This window comes from Mercenaria mercenaria, chromosome 3 (genome assembly GCF_021730395.1).
Source record: "Mercenaria mercenaria strain notata chromosome 3, MADL_Memer_1, whole genome shotgun sequence".
Taxonomy (NCBI): domain Eukaryota; kingdom Metazoa; phylum Mollusca; class Bivalvia; order Venerida; family Veneridae; genus Mercenaria; species Mercenaria mercenaria.
The window spans coordinates 88,952,761-88,971,658 of NC_069363.1; the positions used below are offsets into that span (position 1 = coordinate 88,952,761).

The 18,898-nt window shown below is 35.6% G+C and overlaps 2 protein-coding genes across 2 annotated transcripts; one reads left to right on the plus strand and one right to left on the minus strand.

The window, feature by feature from the left end:
• Nucleotides 1-4,608: 4,608 nt before the first annotated feature.
• On the minus strand, nt 4,609-5,811 carry LOC123523366 (acetyl-coenzyme A synthetase-like). Its single transcript, XM_045301049.2, has one exon. The coding sequence runs from the start codon at nt 5,809-5,811 to the stop codon at nt 4,609-4,611; it is 1,203 nt and encodes a 400-aa protein (XP_045156984.2).
• Nucleotides 5,812-8,182: 2,371 nt separating this feature from the next.
• On the plus strand, nt 8,183-13,338 carry LOC123523365 (putative acyl-CoA synthetase YngI). Its single transcript, XM_045301048.2, has one exon. The coding sequence runs from the start codon at nt 8,290-8,292 to the stop codon at nt 9,970-9,972; it is 1,683 nt and encodes a 560-aa protein (XP_045156983.2). The 5' UTR covers nt 8,183-8,289; the 3' UTR covers nt 9,973-13,338.
• The last annotated feature ends 5,560 nt before the right edge of the window (nt 13,339-18,898 follow it).

The window sequence follows — 18,898 nt, forward strand, 5'->3', positions numbered from 1 at the left end:
CGAGCTACGTTTTATGCCCCAAGGTTTTGTGTAAGAACAAGGTCTATTTATAGCAATTAACAAATTACCCCTATGAAATATTAAGTACATATGACCTTCTATAAAACGATGTCGAAGTTGCACACCAAGGTTAGTTTTGCGTCTGTGTATATCACGTCTTCTATTTATAGACTTTCATGATGACCACAAACAAAAGTATTTGAAACAAAGAAAAGGAAATCTGTTTGAAAACATTTCGAAAAATAAATCTCGAGACACATGTGCTCTTTATCAACATCTGTTAAATAATTATATTTTTCTTCCCATATGAAGCTGACTGAAATCCATGTGCAAAACATTTTCCGGCAAGTAGACTTAAATACCGGATATTTTCTGTTCAAACTGTTAACTTTTGAGTTTAGATTCAGTTCAGTTCAGACTTTAAGTTATGTCATGCTAGGATAAAGCTTCTGGGACTGTCGAATAATGGCAGAACCCTAACGGTTGACGGATACAGTTCAGTCCCATAATGACTGCTAGAACAGAAGACACTTGGAGCACATCTAGCCTAGTGTAATTTCCAGATATTAACTTGGAAACTCCTGTCTTACCAGATATGGTGCACTGTAATTTTGCAAGGTAAATAAATCTAAACTGAAATGCTTTGAAAACGCAAGCTTTTTGACAATGTCAAATTAATTAGGTATATTCTATATAAAATGTTTGATCACAAGATAAATTCTGACATCACACCGACCCAATTATATGTGATATGGCGACTTTCCAGTTTTTCTTGGCATTATTTCAGGCACGGACGGGCACTTGGGTAAAACCACTATTCTTCTGTATGCCAGGTGGATGGTGTGCTCATTTAAAGTAATTCTAAAACCCATATCGGCGAGGGCAAAGTGATTTGAAGTCATCGGTCTTTACCCATGGCGAAAATGAAAATCTTAAAAATTGCCCAAATACTGTAAGCGCATAGAAGCTCCGACCTTTGTAAGCCAGTTGGATGATTCCTCACAAGATTGAGTACTAGCCCCATTCCGCTTTCGAACAAAGAGCGATGAGGGACAAGTGATCTTAACCGTCATTTTATGACAAACCTTGATAAAGGGTTAAGGTCGCTGACTTCTAATCATTTGCCCCTCAGCGCTGGGATGTGTAGTATATAGATAATATATATCTGAACAGATTAGATTTTGACACTCTTGTTTTCTATTGCCAGTCTTTCTGCACGAAAGATAAAAGTGAAGTCTTTATAGTAAAGTCGCAAAATCGCAAATATCAGACTACTAACATAATTTAAAAGTACAGTAGTTTTCCTAAAATGACAATGAAGACGAATCGCAGGAGTTCTGTGAGAGTAAACAATACATTGTTTGTCTGTTTATATGTTAATATAAAGAAAACAAGAAGCCAAACTGTCACAAAATACGCCCTTCACAGCAAATTACTTTTGACTATTAAATTACTGTACTCATAGTGAAGACAAGTTGTCAATTTTCTCAATTTTGAGTTATTCAAGGGCCGTAACTCCAGAGCGACTACGACTATTCTGCTGGTCATCGAATTTGACTTGGGAAATATGCCAATAAATATATTCTGACTATAAGTTTGTGAAAATTTGGATAAGAAACGCTTAATCGGACACTGTCAATTTTCGCAGTTATTTGTAACTCAGGGGCTATAACTCAAGGCTAACTGGGACTAGTCAGTTTGTTATTGAATTTGTCAGAGATAATATACATATTTACAAAGTCAAGTGAACATTGGACAAGAACTAGTCAAGCTAGAATTTGTGAAATTCAAGGGCCATAACTCCGAAGATAATAATTCGAACTGGCTGGTTATCAAACATGACCTTGATGTTATACACATACACACTCTGTATAACTTACATAATCGTACGCTTCCGTAAAAGTTTGACCCGCAAAAAACACGGATGATAAATGTATGATATTTTTAAAATTCTGCAAAATTCTATTGAAAACTATTGTACCGTTTCGGAGATATTTAGTTTTGTATCAGATGTTGTCATATACATTAAGCAAAATACATCTAGCTATGAAAAGCAATCAAATGTCTTAAATTAGAGCGTACATTTAATTACGTTGATCTTTGGAAATATCTGCAAGGTCAGTGAACTGAACATTTTTCATAAGGGAAGTCCAAATGCGTCCAAGGAAAGGTCTTCACGGTCTCCATTTGAGCCACACTGAGGCTCACAATGTGCCATCGTTCAAAAGTTTCTATGAGATGAAAAAGTGATACAAATCAATCATCACGCTTATTCACCAGTCTTTGTAATTTTTCCAAGGCTGAAAAAGATGCTGGCTGAGCGCAAATATTTATCGAATAAAGCACTTAGGAGTGGATTTTTTGTTCAGTTACTTAAGACCTTATCAAAGGGAGACTATTCTGCAGCTTTAACATTTTGCATTTCTCGACTGCAGAAGTGCGTGAAAGTCAAGGGCGAATACTTTGAAGGGATAAAATCATAAGTCTGTACACAGACTTTGTACCATACGCAATTTTCATTATTTTTAGAATGACCTTCATAGTAATACAGTTGTGGGGTTGTGGCAGAAGTATGGTCGATATAAAAAATACTTTAGATATCGAGTGGACAGTGTCAATTTTGGCAATTTTGAACAATTCAAGAGCCGTAACTCTGGAGATAACGGAGTGGAGATACCGAGTTGTTATCGAACAAGACCTAGTTTTTTAACATCTTCTATATAAGTTTGTTGACATAAATGAAGTATAACTCTAGTTATCGAGTTGACACTGTCAAATTTGTCAAATTGACCAATTCAAGGGCCATAAATCTGAAATACTGGACCGAACTGGCTGGTTATGGAATTTGGCCTAGATGTTATTGGTATACACACTTTGTATATGTTTCGTTTAGTAACGATGCAAAATACTCTATTTATTGAGCGGAGACATAATGACATAATGCGCCTGTTTTTCAAACGGGAGCATAAAAAGATGTGTTACCTATCATTATAAAGGATTACATATAAACAAGTTGCTGAAACATCATCTCAGGCTTTTTGAAATGGTAATACATTCACTGCTGATGGTTACTTGAGACATTAAATTTTAACTATCTTGTAGGAGAATTGAAGAACCCCTAAATTCTGCATAAGTTGAACCTATGTAAGACAGGTAACATACATGTGTGTTGTAATTTTAATATTCGTGCAAATACACTACAATGCAAGTCGGGAAGACATTTAATCTGTTGATAACTACAAGTAGAATATTTTGCAAGCATTTGAACTATGAACAGTGATATACCGCAGGTAAAACCTCAAGTAATTTATGATTATTAAAGTTCTTGCAACCTCACATAACATATTGTGATATAAAAGGAATGACCCTGACAAAATGTGGTGAGGACTAAAAAGACGTTTTCCAGAAGGGCTCTTACGTCATATGGTAAGACCTAAAAATACGTAGAAATGGCCTAAGAACGGAAAATAAGAAGAACGGAAGAACGTTCATATGGTAAGAACGGAAAATACCTAGAAATGACATTGACGTTAAATGGGAAGAACTGAAAATACGTAAGGACACTGACGTCATGCGGTAAGAAATAGACGTCGAAACGATCCCTTATTTGTCCGCCCGTCCAACCATTTGTAATCGCAGTATATACAACGACTGATTTCCTTTTTTTTTCTCTTACAGATTTATGAATCGGACAATGTTAGAAAAAAAAATAAAAAACGTTGATATTTTACTAGTAACCAAATTGATTACCTATACATGTTATTTGAATTAAAAACATTTAGTAAAAGTAAAGATTAAGACAGAACAGTTAGATTGGGTAATAAGTCAGTCTAGATTAGGCTCTACCTTCATGAGCAGAGCCAGCTTCTTTTCGCACCGCTTATTGGCAACTTGTACGAATAGTTGTTGACAATTGGCAAACTTACTGATATTGGTACCGTTCGTTGTTACATAAAGCCATTGAGTTCTGTAGGTACATTCATTTTATACAAGTTACACGTTTATATTTTCATCCAGGAGGTCTTAGACCCATGTGGCATAAACAACGATATAGACAAATATGTCGACTCTTAAACTTTTAACATAAAACGAATACATTTGTTATGTCCACATAATTTAAAGTTATTCTATTTATTTAATTGGTTTAAACATATTTATTTATCAAGATATACATTACATAGAACATACATACATATAACATCCATACAATACAAATATCAAGACAAGTGGATTGAATTGAAAGCTGCTAGGGCGTATAGTAATTCTCTCCACTCTCTTTTTATTTAATTAACACTTCAAAATTACATTATTAAATACAGGCCTTTAAACTTTGTTATCAAAATCAGTCATAATTGCCTATTCAGCATGTTAAAGAAATTTTGTTAAAAGGTGTTACGTACATATCACATAGACACTTCTCATTTAATGACATGATTTACACAATATATTTTACAGATTGATTTCATTGTAAAGTTAATTTGTAGTAAAAGCTTTATCAACGTAGGTACTTAAATTCTTTATGACACTCTTGTTTTCTGTATTCATTAAATCAATGAACATATGCATATATGGTCTCCTACAATAATAATTTGGTATGTTCTGTTTGTTTTAATCGTTATATAAAACACATTCTAAAACAAAGTGAAACTCGCCATTACATATTATATGCGATTGGTTGAATGAACGCACGGATATTAGTCCTACTTTCTCTCTTTCAACAACAAAACCTTCGTCATTCACGACTTTCAGTTCAAATCCAGCAAGTGGCTTTCCGCTACAGTAGTTTAGGTAGTTTTCCTTTTTCTTCACCGGGTTACTTGTAAAGCAACCTCCCTCGGACGAGCCATATGCGTTTGTGACTGTTTCAGTCAATATTACGATCGCATTCATACAAGTTGAATCAACAGGAAGACCAGCCGTGTGAATATTCTTCAATAGAAAGCTTGGTTTTTCAGGCATGTCTTTGACCATGTCGACAAGCCCAATAACCGTTGATGGTAAAAGACCCGCAACTGTGCATCTTTCTTTCCGCATCACTTTGTATGTGAACTCAAAAAGCTCTCTTAGGGTGCTGAACGGTTTTGTTTTTGTCACAACTTTAAGCGCATCATGTAAGAACATAAATGGAAAGCCACCAATCCAGGCAATGCGGCGTTCACAATACATTACGTCTGCAGTGTCGTATCCAATGGATACTTTCAAGTGATGCCCTATTATCATTGCGTCATGGTGCGAGTGTGGTACAAATTTCGACTCTCCCGTTGATCCCAAAGTAGGAAAAAGTAGCATGGTAGCCTCTGGGTCAAGTTTTGGCAATTTAAAAGAATCTCCTTGTTCTCTCAAACACTCCCTGAGCTGAAGCATTTCCAATCCATTAACCGTCGAAGTTGAAATAAGCCGTTTAAGTGCTGGAACTTGCGAACTTTGAACTGATCCATCTGCGTTGATTTTCTGAATAAAATTCATGCAAGCTTTCAGCTGCTTGTGATCATCTCCAGGATTTAGAACTAAGCATTTGACGTCGAGATTTTTCAGCTTGCTATGTAAATCACTCCCATCTTCGTTCCTGATAGTTGCATTCAATTGAATTGCCCCTGTGCAAATCACTCCAAATGTGCATATTAACAAGTCTAGATCATTGTACAAACACGTTGCTACCACATCACCTTTTCCTACTCCCATTGATAAAAGCGAGTGCGCTAACTGCCGAGACTTCTTATATAATTCTTTAGCCGTTATGCTGTCTCTTCTTCCATCCGAATGCAGAAAAACGTAAACTTCCTTGTCGCCATATCTATCTGCCATTCTCATTCTGCCGGTCTCATAATGGTATTGAAAATCCACAGATCTGTGTATATAACTGAAACTCTTTTCCATTATGGCTGCAGCAACGACTTTTGTATGTATCTGAGTGTCTGTAGGAGGTTTTGTGACAACTAAAATAATACATAATAGGATAAAAACATGACCAAATATAGTTTACGGGGTTTTTCATGTACTTGAATACTTAATTGTCTCATTCGTAGATTATCATGGTACGTTTGATAAAATAATATTTGAACACATGAATCCATTTAACAAATTCATCTTTGACTCTAGTTTAAACATACTTTAATGCCAGTAGTGTTAGGGTTAGGTAGAGATGGATTTATACGAACCAATCGCCACTAAAATATATCAGTTATGGTAAAGCACCTACAAACGAGCGTGCATATTTCACAACAAACTAACCCTAAAAGAAGAGAGAGAGAGAGAGAGAGAGAGAGAGAGAGTATGACATGATATGTGCATACATTAAGCAAAGGGGTTGCCCAATAAATTCTCTCAACATTAGCAACGGGTATTCCCCCATTGCAAATATTTGCGTATTTCAATAACAATTATGGTTATGAACTTACTATGTCTATAGTACATGTATTCTTATCAATTCAAACAAGTTATATGCGATAAAAGAGATAATTTTGCTTGTCACATATAGTCATTTTGCAATGCAGTTTAAAAGAATTGTGAAAATTTCAAAACTTGTTATTAAGTTTACTGTGAGTAAGAAAAATATTGCTATAAAAGAGAATTGAAGTTGAAGGTGAAAAAAGGTTTGACCTTAAACGTAACAACAAAAATATATACACTTATAATCTATATAAATGAATATTTATTTGAAAGACTTAATAAATTTATAAAAGGAACAGTATCTTCTTTAAAATAATCATGTATCAATTCAACATGAAATAGAGAGACTTTCCCAAAACATTCTGTACAAACTACACATTAAAATAAAAACACAATCTTAAATGAAAGGCGTGGTATTTTACAAATGTATATTATAATATAATGGGAATAATTAACTTAATTGATATCAGGTCCGCAATCAGCGAGCGCAATACATACTTGTGAAATAAGAACAGTAGGGTATTATGTAGTATAAATAAAAAGCTATTGAACCAATTAATTAATTTCTTTAGGTGATGAAAATGTCATTGTGTTCTAATATTTTATCGCATATGCATAGCTAGGAATCACAGTCTCTACAACAGAACATTTTAATAAGATAATTTACTAAATAATCTAAGACGGAAATATAATATCTTTTCAAATGTTGTTTAAAAGATAACTAACATCATAATTGTACATGCCAAACCATATGTCTGCATAAGGACGCCAGCAATATCTAGTGAAAGTGAAACTTTTAGCGTGATTTCTTCTGACTTAATTTTAATGTCATGTACTTATCCTTGAATAAAATAATTAAGTCCCTTTTTGACAGCTTTCTTGGTGCATTTTGTCACAGTTTGGTAAGTATTTCACAGAAACAGCATCTGGAATACTTTCTAGCGAGTCCATCGCAAATGTACATGAATCCGCCATTTTGAAAGAAGCTTGTGGGAAGCAGCAACGGTAACTAAGGGGCGGAGTAAAATGATCGGTTTACGGATCCATGCATTAAAAGTACACAGTAAAATAATAATAACGCTACGCGCTAAAAATAGATCGGTGAAGTGTACGCAGTTATTTTTAGCGATAGATTAGTCCATATTACTAAAACTGGTAGCACTCTTTTTTTACAATGCATATACCGAACAGTTTATCCGTTTTACTTATTGTTTTTAAATATTGCATAACATCATCAAAACTGCGACACCGGAATTATATTTTAGCATCTATAATAAATACGTAAATGGCCATTTCTTAAACAGCCTTTGGAATGAGCTTTTAGTAGAATATACTGACGAAATACGTTCTTATAACTAAAACGATATATGTTGCCATAGAGCATAAAATGGTTTAATCAATTATATTGATTATGACTTACAGCAGGGATTATTCTCTATACCAATTTTTTCTGCGTTTTTATAAAGTGCTCCCTTCTAGATTAATCCTGTCTGTATTCATGAGCTAAAACGTAATGATGAAGTTCTTTTATATGCTCTCTGATACATGTTTTAACAGTTCAGAGGTTTTAGACACAGCTTTCCTAGACTGTATAGGTTTATATGCTTTTAAGATATAATAAACGGTAAACACCTTTGATTGTTTTTTTGGTAAAAAATAATGAAGCGCTTTAAATCCCCTTCAAGGTATATATGATCAAACTTATCTTTTTATCATTGTTCAGTGATAACCTACAAATGAGATAGTCAAAAGTTAGCGTACTTCAGATATTTCAGTACATTGATGTCTCTGCATAAAATTAGGTTTAACATTTAGAGTCACACGTATATCTTAATATTAAATCAATTAAACGCCTGTACAGGTATTCAGACTTATACAGACGTCGTTGCAACAGCCTCGATGGAAAGGAATTTGAGTTATATACACAGACCTGTGGATTTTCAGTACCACTATGAGACCGTGCCTGAACGACTACATGGAATGGCAGAGAGACATGGCGACAAGGAAGTTTATGTTTTCCTTCATCCGGATGGAAGAAGAGAAAGCATAACGGCCGAGGAATTATACAAGAAGTCTCGGCAACTAGCACACTCGCTTTTATCATTGGGAATAGGAAAAGGTGATATCGTAGCAACGTGTTTGTACAATGATCTAGACTTGTTAATATGCACACTCGGTGTGATTTGCACAGGTGCAATTATACTGAATGTGCTCATCAAAAACGAAGATGGGAGTGATTTACATAGCAAGCTGAAGGATCTCGACGTCAAATGCTTAATTCTCGAACCTGGTGATGACCACAAGCAGTTAAAAGCTTGCATGAATTTCATACCTAAAATCGACGCAGATGGATCCGTTCAAAGTCCGAAAGTTCCAGCACTTAAGTGGCTTATTTCAACTTCGACAGTAAATGAAATGCAAATGTTTCAGCTCAGGGACTGTTTCAAAGAACCAGGAGATTCTTTTCAATTGCCAAAACTTGACCCAGAGGCTACCATGCTACTTTTTCCTACTTCGGGATCAACGGGAGAGTCGAAATTTGTACCACACTCTCACCATGACGCAATGTTAATAGGGCATCACTTGAAAGAATCCATTGGATACGACACTGCAGACGTAATGTATTGTGAACGCCGCATTGCCTGGATTGGTGGCTTTCCATTCATGTTTTTACATGATGCGCTTAAAGTTGTGACAAAAACAAAACCGTTCAGTACCCTAAGAGAGCATTGCGAGTTCACATACAAAGTTATCCAGAAAGAGGGATGTACAGTTGCGGGTCTTTTACCATCAACGGTTATTGGCCTTGTCGACATGATTAAAGACTTGCCCGAAAAAACAAGCTCCATGTTGAAGAATATTCACACGGGTGGACTTCCTGTTGATTCAGCTTGTATGAATGCGATCGGAATATTGACTGAAACAGTCACAAACGTATATGGCTCGTCCGAGGGAGGATTCTTTGCAGCTAACCCAGTGAAAAGAAAGGAAAACTATCTAAACTACTGCAGCGGAAAGCCACTTGCTGGGTTTGAACTGAAAGTCGTAAATGACGAAGGTTTTGTTGTTGAAAGGGAGAAAATAGGCCTTATATTCGTGCGTTCGCCTTGTCTTTTCCGGTATTACTACAAGAACGAAACGAAAACCAAGGAAGTCTTGTCTTCCAGCCATTGGATGAATACCGATGATGTCGGTTATATAACAAATGATGGACAACTTGTTGTGAGTGGACGCAAATCTGACATCATACTGCAAAGCGGCAAGTATATGTTTCCATCTAAGATTGAAGCATTTATAAAAAATCATCCAGATGTTTTGGATGTTTTGGTGATTTCTGTTCCTGATGCGGCGAAATTCGAGTTAGTTTGCGCATGCGTTATTCCTTTACCTGGTAAAACACTAACACCGGACGACATAGAAAGATTCTACGCAGAGCATATCCTCGCTTTCGCAAATGAAGCATTTTCTCGTGATAAACCAGAAATAATAATGATTTTCAAGTCTTTTCCACCACTCTACACTGGAAAGCCAGATAAGAGAGCATTGAAAGAAGAGGTATTACGACGCTTACAAAAAAAATAGCAAATGCTTGCAATAATTGTCAATAATGTGGTAGATTATTAAACAGAAATTTGAGGGTTTTTTTATATATAAATAGCCAGTTTCATTTAGCAAGGAAGTGAACGTATTTTCACTTAAATTAGATTGAATTTGTAGAAAATCATGAAGAGAACAAATTATCTATGATGTAAAAGCGTTACACATTTCAGACACTATTACCTGAAGAACAAATGGGAATTTTACCGCGACTTAACTTGCATTCCTGTCAAACGAAGAAGACTGAAAAAAGTGGTTTGCTTATGAATAAAATCAATATCGTTTAGATGCGTATTATAATATCACTCGGGCTTCACCCTCGTGAAATAATTCCTTCACAACTGAACATAAAACGATTTCATTCAACGACGAAATTCTTAAATAGACACACTAGTTCATTGTGTTTTAACATGTTTTTTAGTGTACATCATTAACTGTAGGAAATGTGCCTCTAAAACAAACTTTTGCGATTATCAAAATTCATGATTGACGAGCTACTAGACTAGAAAAGCACAAAATAGGTTGAAAAGCTTCTTACGTTACAGAAATATCTGCTAGTGATAGTAACGTATGTTGATAAAGTACTCCTTACTAAGAAAATAATATCCACAATGTGAATTTGAACGAGATTATATAGATAATGATGATGCAATTCCACAGATAGAAAAGCAAAACGTAGTGGCATTTAAAGAATGAAATCAGCAATGACTCAAATACTTTAAGTGATCAGGATATCTGAAGTTATGGGCATTAATTATAATCATGTCTGTGATACTCCGAGGCAGTGATTACTCTGAATCTGCGGTTTCTGATACTCCGAGGCAGTGATTACTCTGAATCAGCGGTTTCTGATACTCCGAGGCAGTGATGACTCTGAATCTCTGAATCTGCGGTTTCTGATACTCCAAGGCAGTGATGACTCTGAATCTGCGGTTTCTGATACTCCGAGGCAGTGATTACTCTGAATCTGCGGTTTCTGATACTCTGAAGCAGTGATGACTCTGAATCTGCGGTTTCTGATACTCCGAGGCAGTGATGACTCTGCATCTGCGGTTTCTGATACTCCGAGGCAGTGATTACTCTGAATCTGCGGTTTCTGATACTCCGAGGCAGTGATGACTCTGAATCTGCAGTTTCTGATTCTCCGAGGCAGTAACTACTCTGAATCTGCGGTTTCTGATTCTCCGAGGCACTGATTACTCTGAATCTGCGGTTTCTGATTCTCCGAGGCAGTGATGACTCTGAATCTGCGGTTTCTGATACTCCGAGGCAGTGATGACTCTGAATCTGCGGTTTCTGATACTCCGAGGCAGTGATTACTCCGAATCTGCGGTTTCTGTACATGACCGATTAGTTTCATTTTGTTTCCGGAAGGGAACATGTGATGCTGAAATATGGTGAATCATAATACAACGGCAAAATAAAGGGAAATGTATCAGATCAATTAGTGACATTGTATTAGTGACATATTATAATTAGTGTGAACATAACTATATTTATACTATCAAGTTTACATTACTATCAAGTTTACATGTCTTGCCATTTTAAATTCAATACTACAGTTACTCTCGTACTGTACAAAGGTACAGGGTTAAATTGTACATTTAAGAAATTAAGTTGTTTTTCCTCAATTGTTTTTAAAATATTTTACAGGTTATTTATTTATAAAATGTGAGAAAATACTATATATATTTCTATGTGCACGTTATTTAAAATGCTGTATTTCAAATACATTAACAAGGTATAATGAAAAGATAACTTGTATCTTTTTAACCGTGACTGCAATATTTCTAAAGATGACAAGTATTTTATGTTTTTCTTACATTTTCTGTATATTATTTATAAATGCACAACTTTAATAACATCATTGCTAACTCAGCAAGATTCTGACAACTCAAAAATATAATAGAGTCTTCAAGCCCTTTTTCCTTGAGAATTAGAAAAAATGCGTTGTAAGTTATCTAAATTGGACAATTTGATCTTATATTTGTATAAAATTTATTTTTTGAATTATACCTTTAATGCACAAGAAAGTCAATGCGGAAATTTAAATCAAAGAGTATAAATATGATTATCCCTAGTTTCAAGTGTGATTTGCTGGATTTTGACATCAGAGATAAGACTGTTCCATACAGGTTGTCCGGCCTCTATAACTTAAATGACGCTTTTTAGCTCACCTGAGCCAAAGGCTCATGGTGAGCTTTTGTGACCGCTCAATGTTCGTCGTCAGTTGTCCGTCGTGAGTGTTTGTTTTTCCTAAATTAATTTTTGTACTTCTGGCATGTGTATGTGTAAAAGTTCTGCTCAACCCGGGGATAGAGGGCGTGGACGGTAGCATGCATTTCCACTACTTAGAACAGGCTGAATCAAACCGAGCCTGTCACATTTTCGTGTTGAGCGACCTGTGGAGTTTCCACTTTTTCTATTTTACATAGACTTATATAGCAAAAATACTTTAAACATCTTCTTGTCTAAAACCACAAGACATAGGTCTTTGATGTTTGGTATGTACCATTGCCTTGTGTTCCTCTACCAAGATTTTTCAAATTATTACCCTAGGGTAAAAATAGGCCTAGCCCCGGGGATCCGGAATTTTACACAGACTTATATAGGAAAAAATTTGAAAATTTTCTTGTATGAAACTGCAAGGCCTAGGCATTTGATATTTGGTATGTTGCTTTGCCTAGTGGCACTCTACCATAGTTGTTTAAATTATTGAGGTTAAAAGCGGCCCCGTCCCAGGGTCACTTTTATATTAGTTATATAGGAAAAATACTTCAAAAATTATCTGATCATATTTCCTAGACTGTTTAATTATAATTACCCGTTGACCCCGAGTAATTAGGAGTCACTTGACTGTGACCTTGACCAACTGACCTACTTTCTTGATTTTTAACATACAGCTTTCAAGTTTGGATGACATATACAGTTCTGCACACCGATATTAACACTGACTTCCAGTGACCATGACTGTGACCTACTGACCTACTTTCTTGATATTTTAGCACCAGTTCGACATTTGAAACATATAGCTTATATTACTCATGTGGGCGATCCAGGGTCATCATGACCTTCTTGTTTATACATTCCGTTGGACACATTTATATGTCCCATTACAGTAATTTGAATTGTCTGCATCTCAATAAATACATGGCAATAAGCATTTAGTATTTTTGTTCCACCTTATGCAGTTCACTGCTAACATTTACTATACGACAATTTCTATTTGACAGTCTATATTTGACACTAAATAATTTGACAATTAGCATTTGGCATGCCTTCCTAGACTTACAAAGTGTGTTAAGAGCTAAAATTCTTAGTAAGACTTTTTATTTGGGATTAAATAATCAACATATTACTTAAGCAGGTTTATGAATTTCTATGTAAAATGCATGCACATGAACTAAATTTATGGTATATATGAGAACTTACTGAGTTTTCTCATCTGGAGTTGAATAAAAATATATGTCCAGAAATGTTTACTTAGTAAGCATGTTTTGTGTATAAATCGCAGACCTGAAGATTTGGTAACAGCCCGTCGAACAACGTTCCGGGGATTCTGAAGATGTTTTACACGAAAGAACACCGCTACGCTATCTAGCGAAAACCGTAAAAAAAAACAGTAATTAATATGTCCTCAAGTCATGATTTCCATGAATGCGTAGTCTACGTTTTTGCACGTTGACGACATTTCATTTTGAATTATCCTTTTGGCCGTATGCGTTAGCTTGCACGAACCGGGTTATAAAGTGTTATAACACTAGCGGAGAACTCTGTAACAACGTTTTGTAAACACCCCCGAAAGTGCATAATAGTAGTTTATGCTGATGTGCGTTCACAGATATGTTTGTTTGTAATATCGATGTGTAGCAATGTATTATCCGTACTATATTTTCATAATGTATTTCATAGATTAAGTTTGCTTTTAATTAGTGTTAATTAGACTGTAGATTTATTAATATTAGAAATTGTAATATTCCAGAGAAAGTAAATAAAACTGATGATAGTTACGGTCGTTGATTACTTTTTTGTGATCATGGTTGCAAACGTTTATTCTTGCAAAATTATATCGATTATGTACTTCGATTTTGCTTGGTACACCGATTTCGCCCGATTTTCACTCGTTTCAGCCAGGCTAGTGTCGCGTGCATCAATTTGGTACATATAAAAGCCCGATCTAAACATCACTGCGTATTCCGATGTACCAGTCACAGGATGGGGATAGCTCGGTGTTGTATGAATAAAGCAAAGCTAGGTTTTTTGAGAAGCACAGTTTTATAAGAGGTCAGGTATGAATGGATATTTAACAAAGAAAATGAAGATTGTGAGTTAAATAACATATAAAATAAACAGTTCTGAGTGTTCATTTTTTTTTGTAGATTTGCAGTCCATTCATATAAAAATGGAGTGGACAAAAGTAACAAGTGAATGAAGTATTGCCATGCAATACAAAGTCCCCTACTGGAAGGCACCTAATTTTCTCCACTGCAGTATAACATAATGAACTGATATCTGTCAATGATGTATAAACAATATTGTACTATATATACAATATGTTATAACAACACACTTGGATTAAAATGTGCATATATAAAAACCCACAGTTGTTTTCATATTGCATTTTTTGGGCCGATTATAAAAAAGTTATCATATAAGTTATTTATATAGTAACAACAAAGCGAAATTTAATTAATCCTAAAAAAAATCTATATAATATAAGTCCACAAGAAACTCTTTACCAGGTAGAGATAGGTCAAAATACACCTAAACATTGGATGTAACATGCATGTTGTACCACAGAAAAGTGGTCTCGATTTTTCTCTACGGCCAGTAATAAAAAAGTTACAATATAATCTATTTATAGTAAAACAAAGGGACGTAATTCTAAAAACAAGGGTGCCTCATGGTGAAAATTTGGTCCAAGTTACATCAAAATCCCTCCATGCATGAAGAAGAAATGCTCCGGACAAAGTCATTCTTGAATTTGACCTTTGACCTCTAAATATGACCTTGACCTTAGACCTAGGGACCTGGTTCTTGCGCATGAAAATCCGTCTTATGTTGGTGAACAATTGTGCAAAGTTACATCAAAATCCCTTCATGCATGAAGAAGAAATGCTCCAGACAAAGTCATTCTTGTGTCTGACCTTTGGTCTGTAAGTGTGACCTTGACATTAGACCTTGGACACGGGTTTTGCGCATGACATGTTGCTTCATCCAGGGGAATATTTGTGCCAACTGATATTGAAATCCTGTTTTGAATGACAAAGTTATAGACCGGACAGTAAAAAGTCCTATTGACTTTTGATCTCAAAGTGTGACCTTGACCTTTAAGCTAGGGTTATGGGTGTTGCGCATGACACGTCGCCTCATCATAGGGAACATTTATACCAAGTAATATTGTAATCCCTTGATGGATGACAGAGTTCTGGATCGGACAGGAAAAAAACCTTATTGACCTTTTGACCTCCAATTGTGACCTTGACCTTTACGCTAAGGGTCCAGGTTTTGCGCATGACAAGTTGTCTCATAATGGGGAACATTTGTGCCAAGTATTATAAAAATGCCTTCATGGATGACAGAGCTATGGACCGGACAGTAAAAGAACTCTGTTGACCTTTGACCCCCAATTGTGACCTTGACCTTTGATTTGAACTAGGGATCCGGGGTATGCGCATGACACGTCGTCCCATCATGGGGAACACTTGTGCCAAGTGATATTAAAATCACTTAATGAATGTGAAAGTTATGGACCGGACACGAAACAGACCCTGTTCATGCTATGTTAACATTTGATTGCTAAGTGTGACGACCTTTGAGCTAGGGGTCTGAAAGTTGTGCATGACACATCGTCTTATCATGAGGTACATTTGTGCCAAGTAATATTAAAATCCCTTCATGGATGGGAGAGTTATGCACCGGACAGGAGAAAAGCCCTGTTGACCTATGACCTCCAATTGTGACATTTACCTTTGAGCTAGGGGTCCGGGTTTTGCACATGACACGTCGTCTCATCATGGGGAACACTTGTGCCAAGTAATATTAAAATCCCTTCATGGATGACAGAGTTATGGATCGGACACGAAATTGCGGACGGACGGACGGACGGAATGACAGAAAAGCGCATTCCTATAGTCCCCGAAACTGGTTTTCAACCAGTAGGGGACTAATAAAATTATAAATGCCAATTTCAGGTCATTAATGCACAATTTAGGCATTGTAATGAGTTCCCTGTCTGGGGTACTATGTAGTTTGCGGGTAAAGAATAAATTGACAGAAATGTCAAAACATAGTCGAGAAACAATAACATGCTCCTGTGAACACGAAGTCCTTTATGTAGAAAATCTGACAATCAAGTAAAATGTAATAAATATAAGAAGAGGGAAATTATTTGTTCATTTGTTAAGCGCTGTTTAAATATTCCTGGATTCCTTACCTGTGCTAACCTGCCATTCAAATGTAATAGCCAATTTCTCCGCACGAGGAAGACGAAAATTATGGTAGGTAAAATGTTTTCATTCAAATTGTCACACAAGAACAACACTTCGCCGGGGCCCGAACTCTTAACCCAAAGATCCTTACCCCTACGATTTCCGTGTTGAGCTGTGCAAGTACAGAATGAATACCCGAAAAACTTCTCTTTCATATGAAACAGGTTATTGGAAGCATTATAAAGGAAATAAGGAATGTGCACAATACTGCTTTTTTTCTTTTGGAGAAAACTCAAAGCTCTCCAATGCATCATTAGCCAATGCATATGTTTTTCGACTCTGGCTTTGCGACCAATATGGATTCAAATCAGCCTGCATATCCATGCAATATAGTTTTGGGGATTAACTAACAGTATTGATCTGCATCTTTTCCGGTCGCAAAGCGCTAACGCTCACTATATCACATATAGTGCAATCATTTAACCTTACCTTTGATACATAGGCATATTAAGGATCAGTTCTTCCATAAACAGTTAATTTATTTACAAATAAGATATCAAATCAACTATGATTGAGAGTAATGTTTCAAGATTTCTATGTCTAAGACGTTCTTTTCAGTCTCATCCTTTGGGTTTACGTTAAACTGCAATGTGTCTTTGAAGAACAACATTCCTTCAATTCTTTTATAAAAGAGGCCAGATGGTGAAACAGAGAGGAAAGACGTTTTCTTTCAGGTTAAAAGTCCCATCGGGCAGTGTGATATTTAGTTGTTGAATCACCTGCTGGTATGCATCAGTTTGTCTGTAATTTATCATTTAATATATTTCCAGTAGGAAATCAAAGTTTAAAATGAGTTTCAAACAGGCCAACATGACTTTATTTTGAACATTATAACTGTGCGATAATTGCTTTAAATGTTACTCGGCCATTTGTTATTTGTATCCGAAACCCCGCGGAAAAATGCAAACGTCGTTGCTAATAAAGATCATGACGCGCGAAAGCCTTATTTCTCGTTTGGTTATTTAAAAAGGGTGAGATATTTCGTAGGGGGCTGTCAGCTTGAGAAAAGTGAACACGTCCAAGGTACAATGAAAGATAAAAAAAAACACTTGATTACTTTTCTCTGGATGACATTGTTCCGGTTCACCCTTGCTAGTGTGTGTTATTTGTATGTAAGTGTACATCACCTAAGTGGTACACGTGTTCTTGCATTTATTTGGTGTTCGTCGTTCTATTCAAACAAGTACACAAATTTAAATACACCGTTTAAATATTTCTGTTAAAGAGGACAGTGTTTTTAGAAGGTTGTTTCTCCTATTGATCTATTTCCCTACTTTGTGGCAAGGTAAAGGAAGCACTTGTTGTTATATTTAAATATTGTATCCATTTCATGTACGTATTAATTAAAAGATAAAAAGTCTGATAGCTTTTTTAAATTAACATTTTACAAAAGTAACTGCTGAAATACACAAGTATTTACAAATGTTGAAAACTAGACAGAATCATAATGTTCAATGTTTTTACATCCAAAGGAATCGAAAATGTAAGCAACATTAGATGGTGACTTGCTAATTTACAGTCACATCACGCAGTGTTAGCCGAATGACTTTCTATCTTTGATGTGGAGGTAGTACTAGTTGTTCTCGACATATTTCAGAATGTTTGGTGGCGTCTCACAAGGAGAATCTAAACTCTACCGGTTTTATATCCAACAACAGTAAGGCGTATTCAGAATCAGTGTCTTTAATCTATCGACTACAGATCTAAGAGAATAGATCAAATCTCTAGTATAAAAAGTTGCTGCTTTAGTGAACATAGAGAGGTAAAGAATAGAAATTAATTGTTAGTAAAATGGGTTTATAAATATATAAAGAGGCACTAGCATGGCAATACCACCAAATTCATGGGATAAAACAGGAAAGAAATTATCAACTGATGTGACAAATCCAAACATAAATCAGTCATAATAATGCAATTCAAAACGGGGAGAAATGAGCATATTCAAAGATATACTAAATATATATATATATATGTCATTAGCTGGAATAAGTAGTTCAAATGTCTGTGTAATACCGATACTGAGAACCAGTTTACTGATGGAGTAAATGATGAGCTTTACATTAAAACCATTTAAAACCAAACACTTTCATTTGAGCTGACCATAGCTTTGGGAAACCCTTAACAAAAGTCAAGAGTGAGTGTGGAAATCCATTGAGCAAAACATGTTTAATTTACAAGAAGAATGAATGTCTGCCATAGTAACGATAATTGAGCAGACTTAGGGTACGCTAAAAATTGTGAAACATTTGCCTATGTCGCAAACTTTTGAAACCGACCTGTAAATCAAATGATCCCAGCAAAACAAAATCGGTCACCCTATAAATGTGATTTTATTACCACTGTTGTTCTGAACGGTCTGAGAATTCATATATTAAGTTACTGATATAGTTTCTTTCGACTTTGAACAAGTTTGTTTCTAG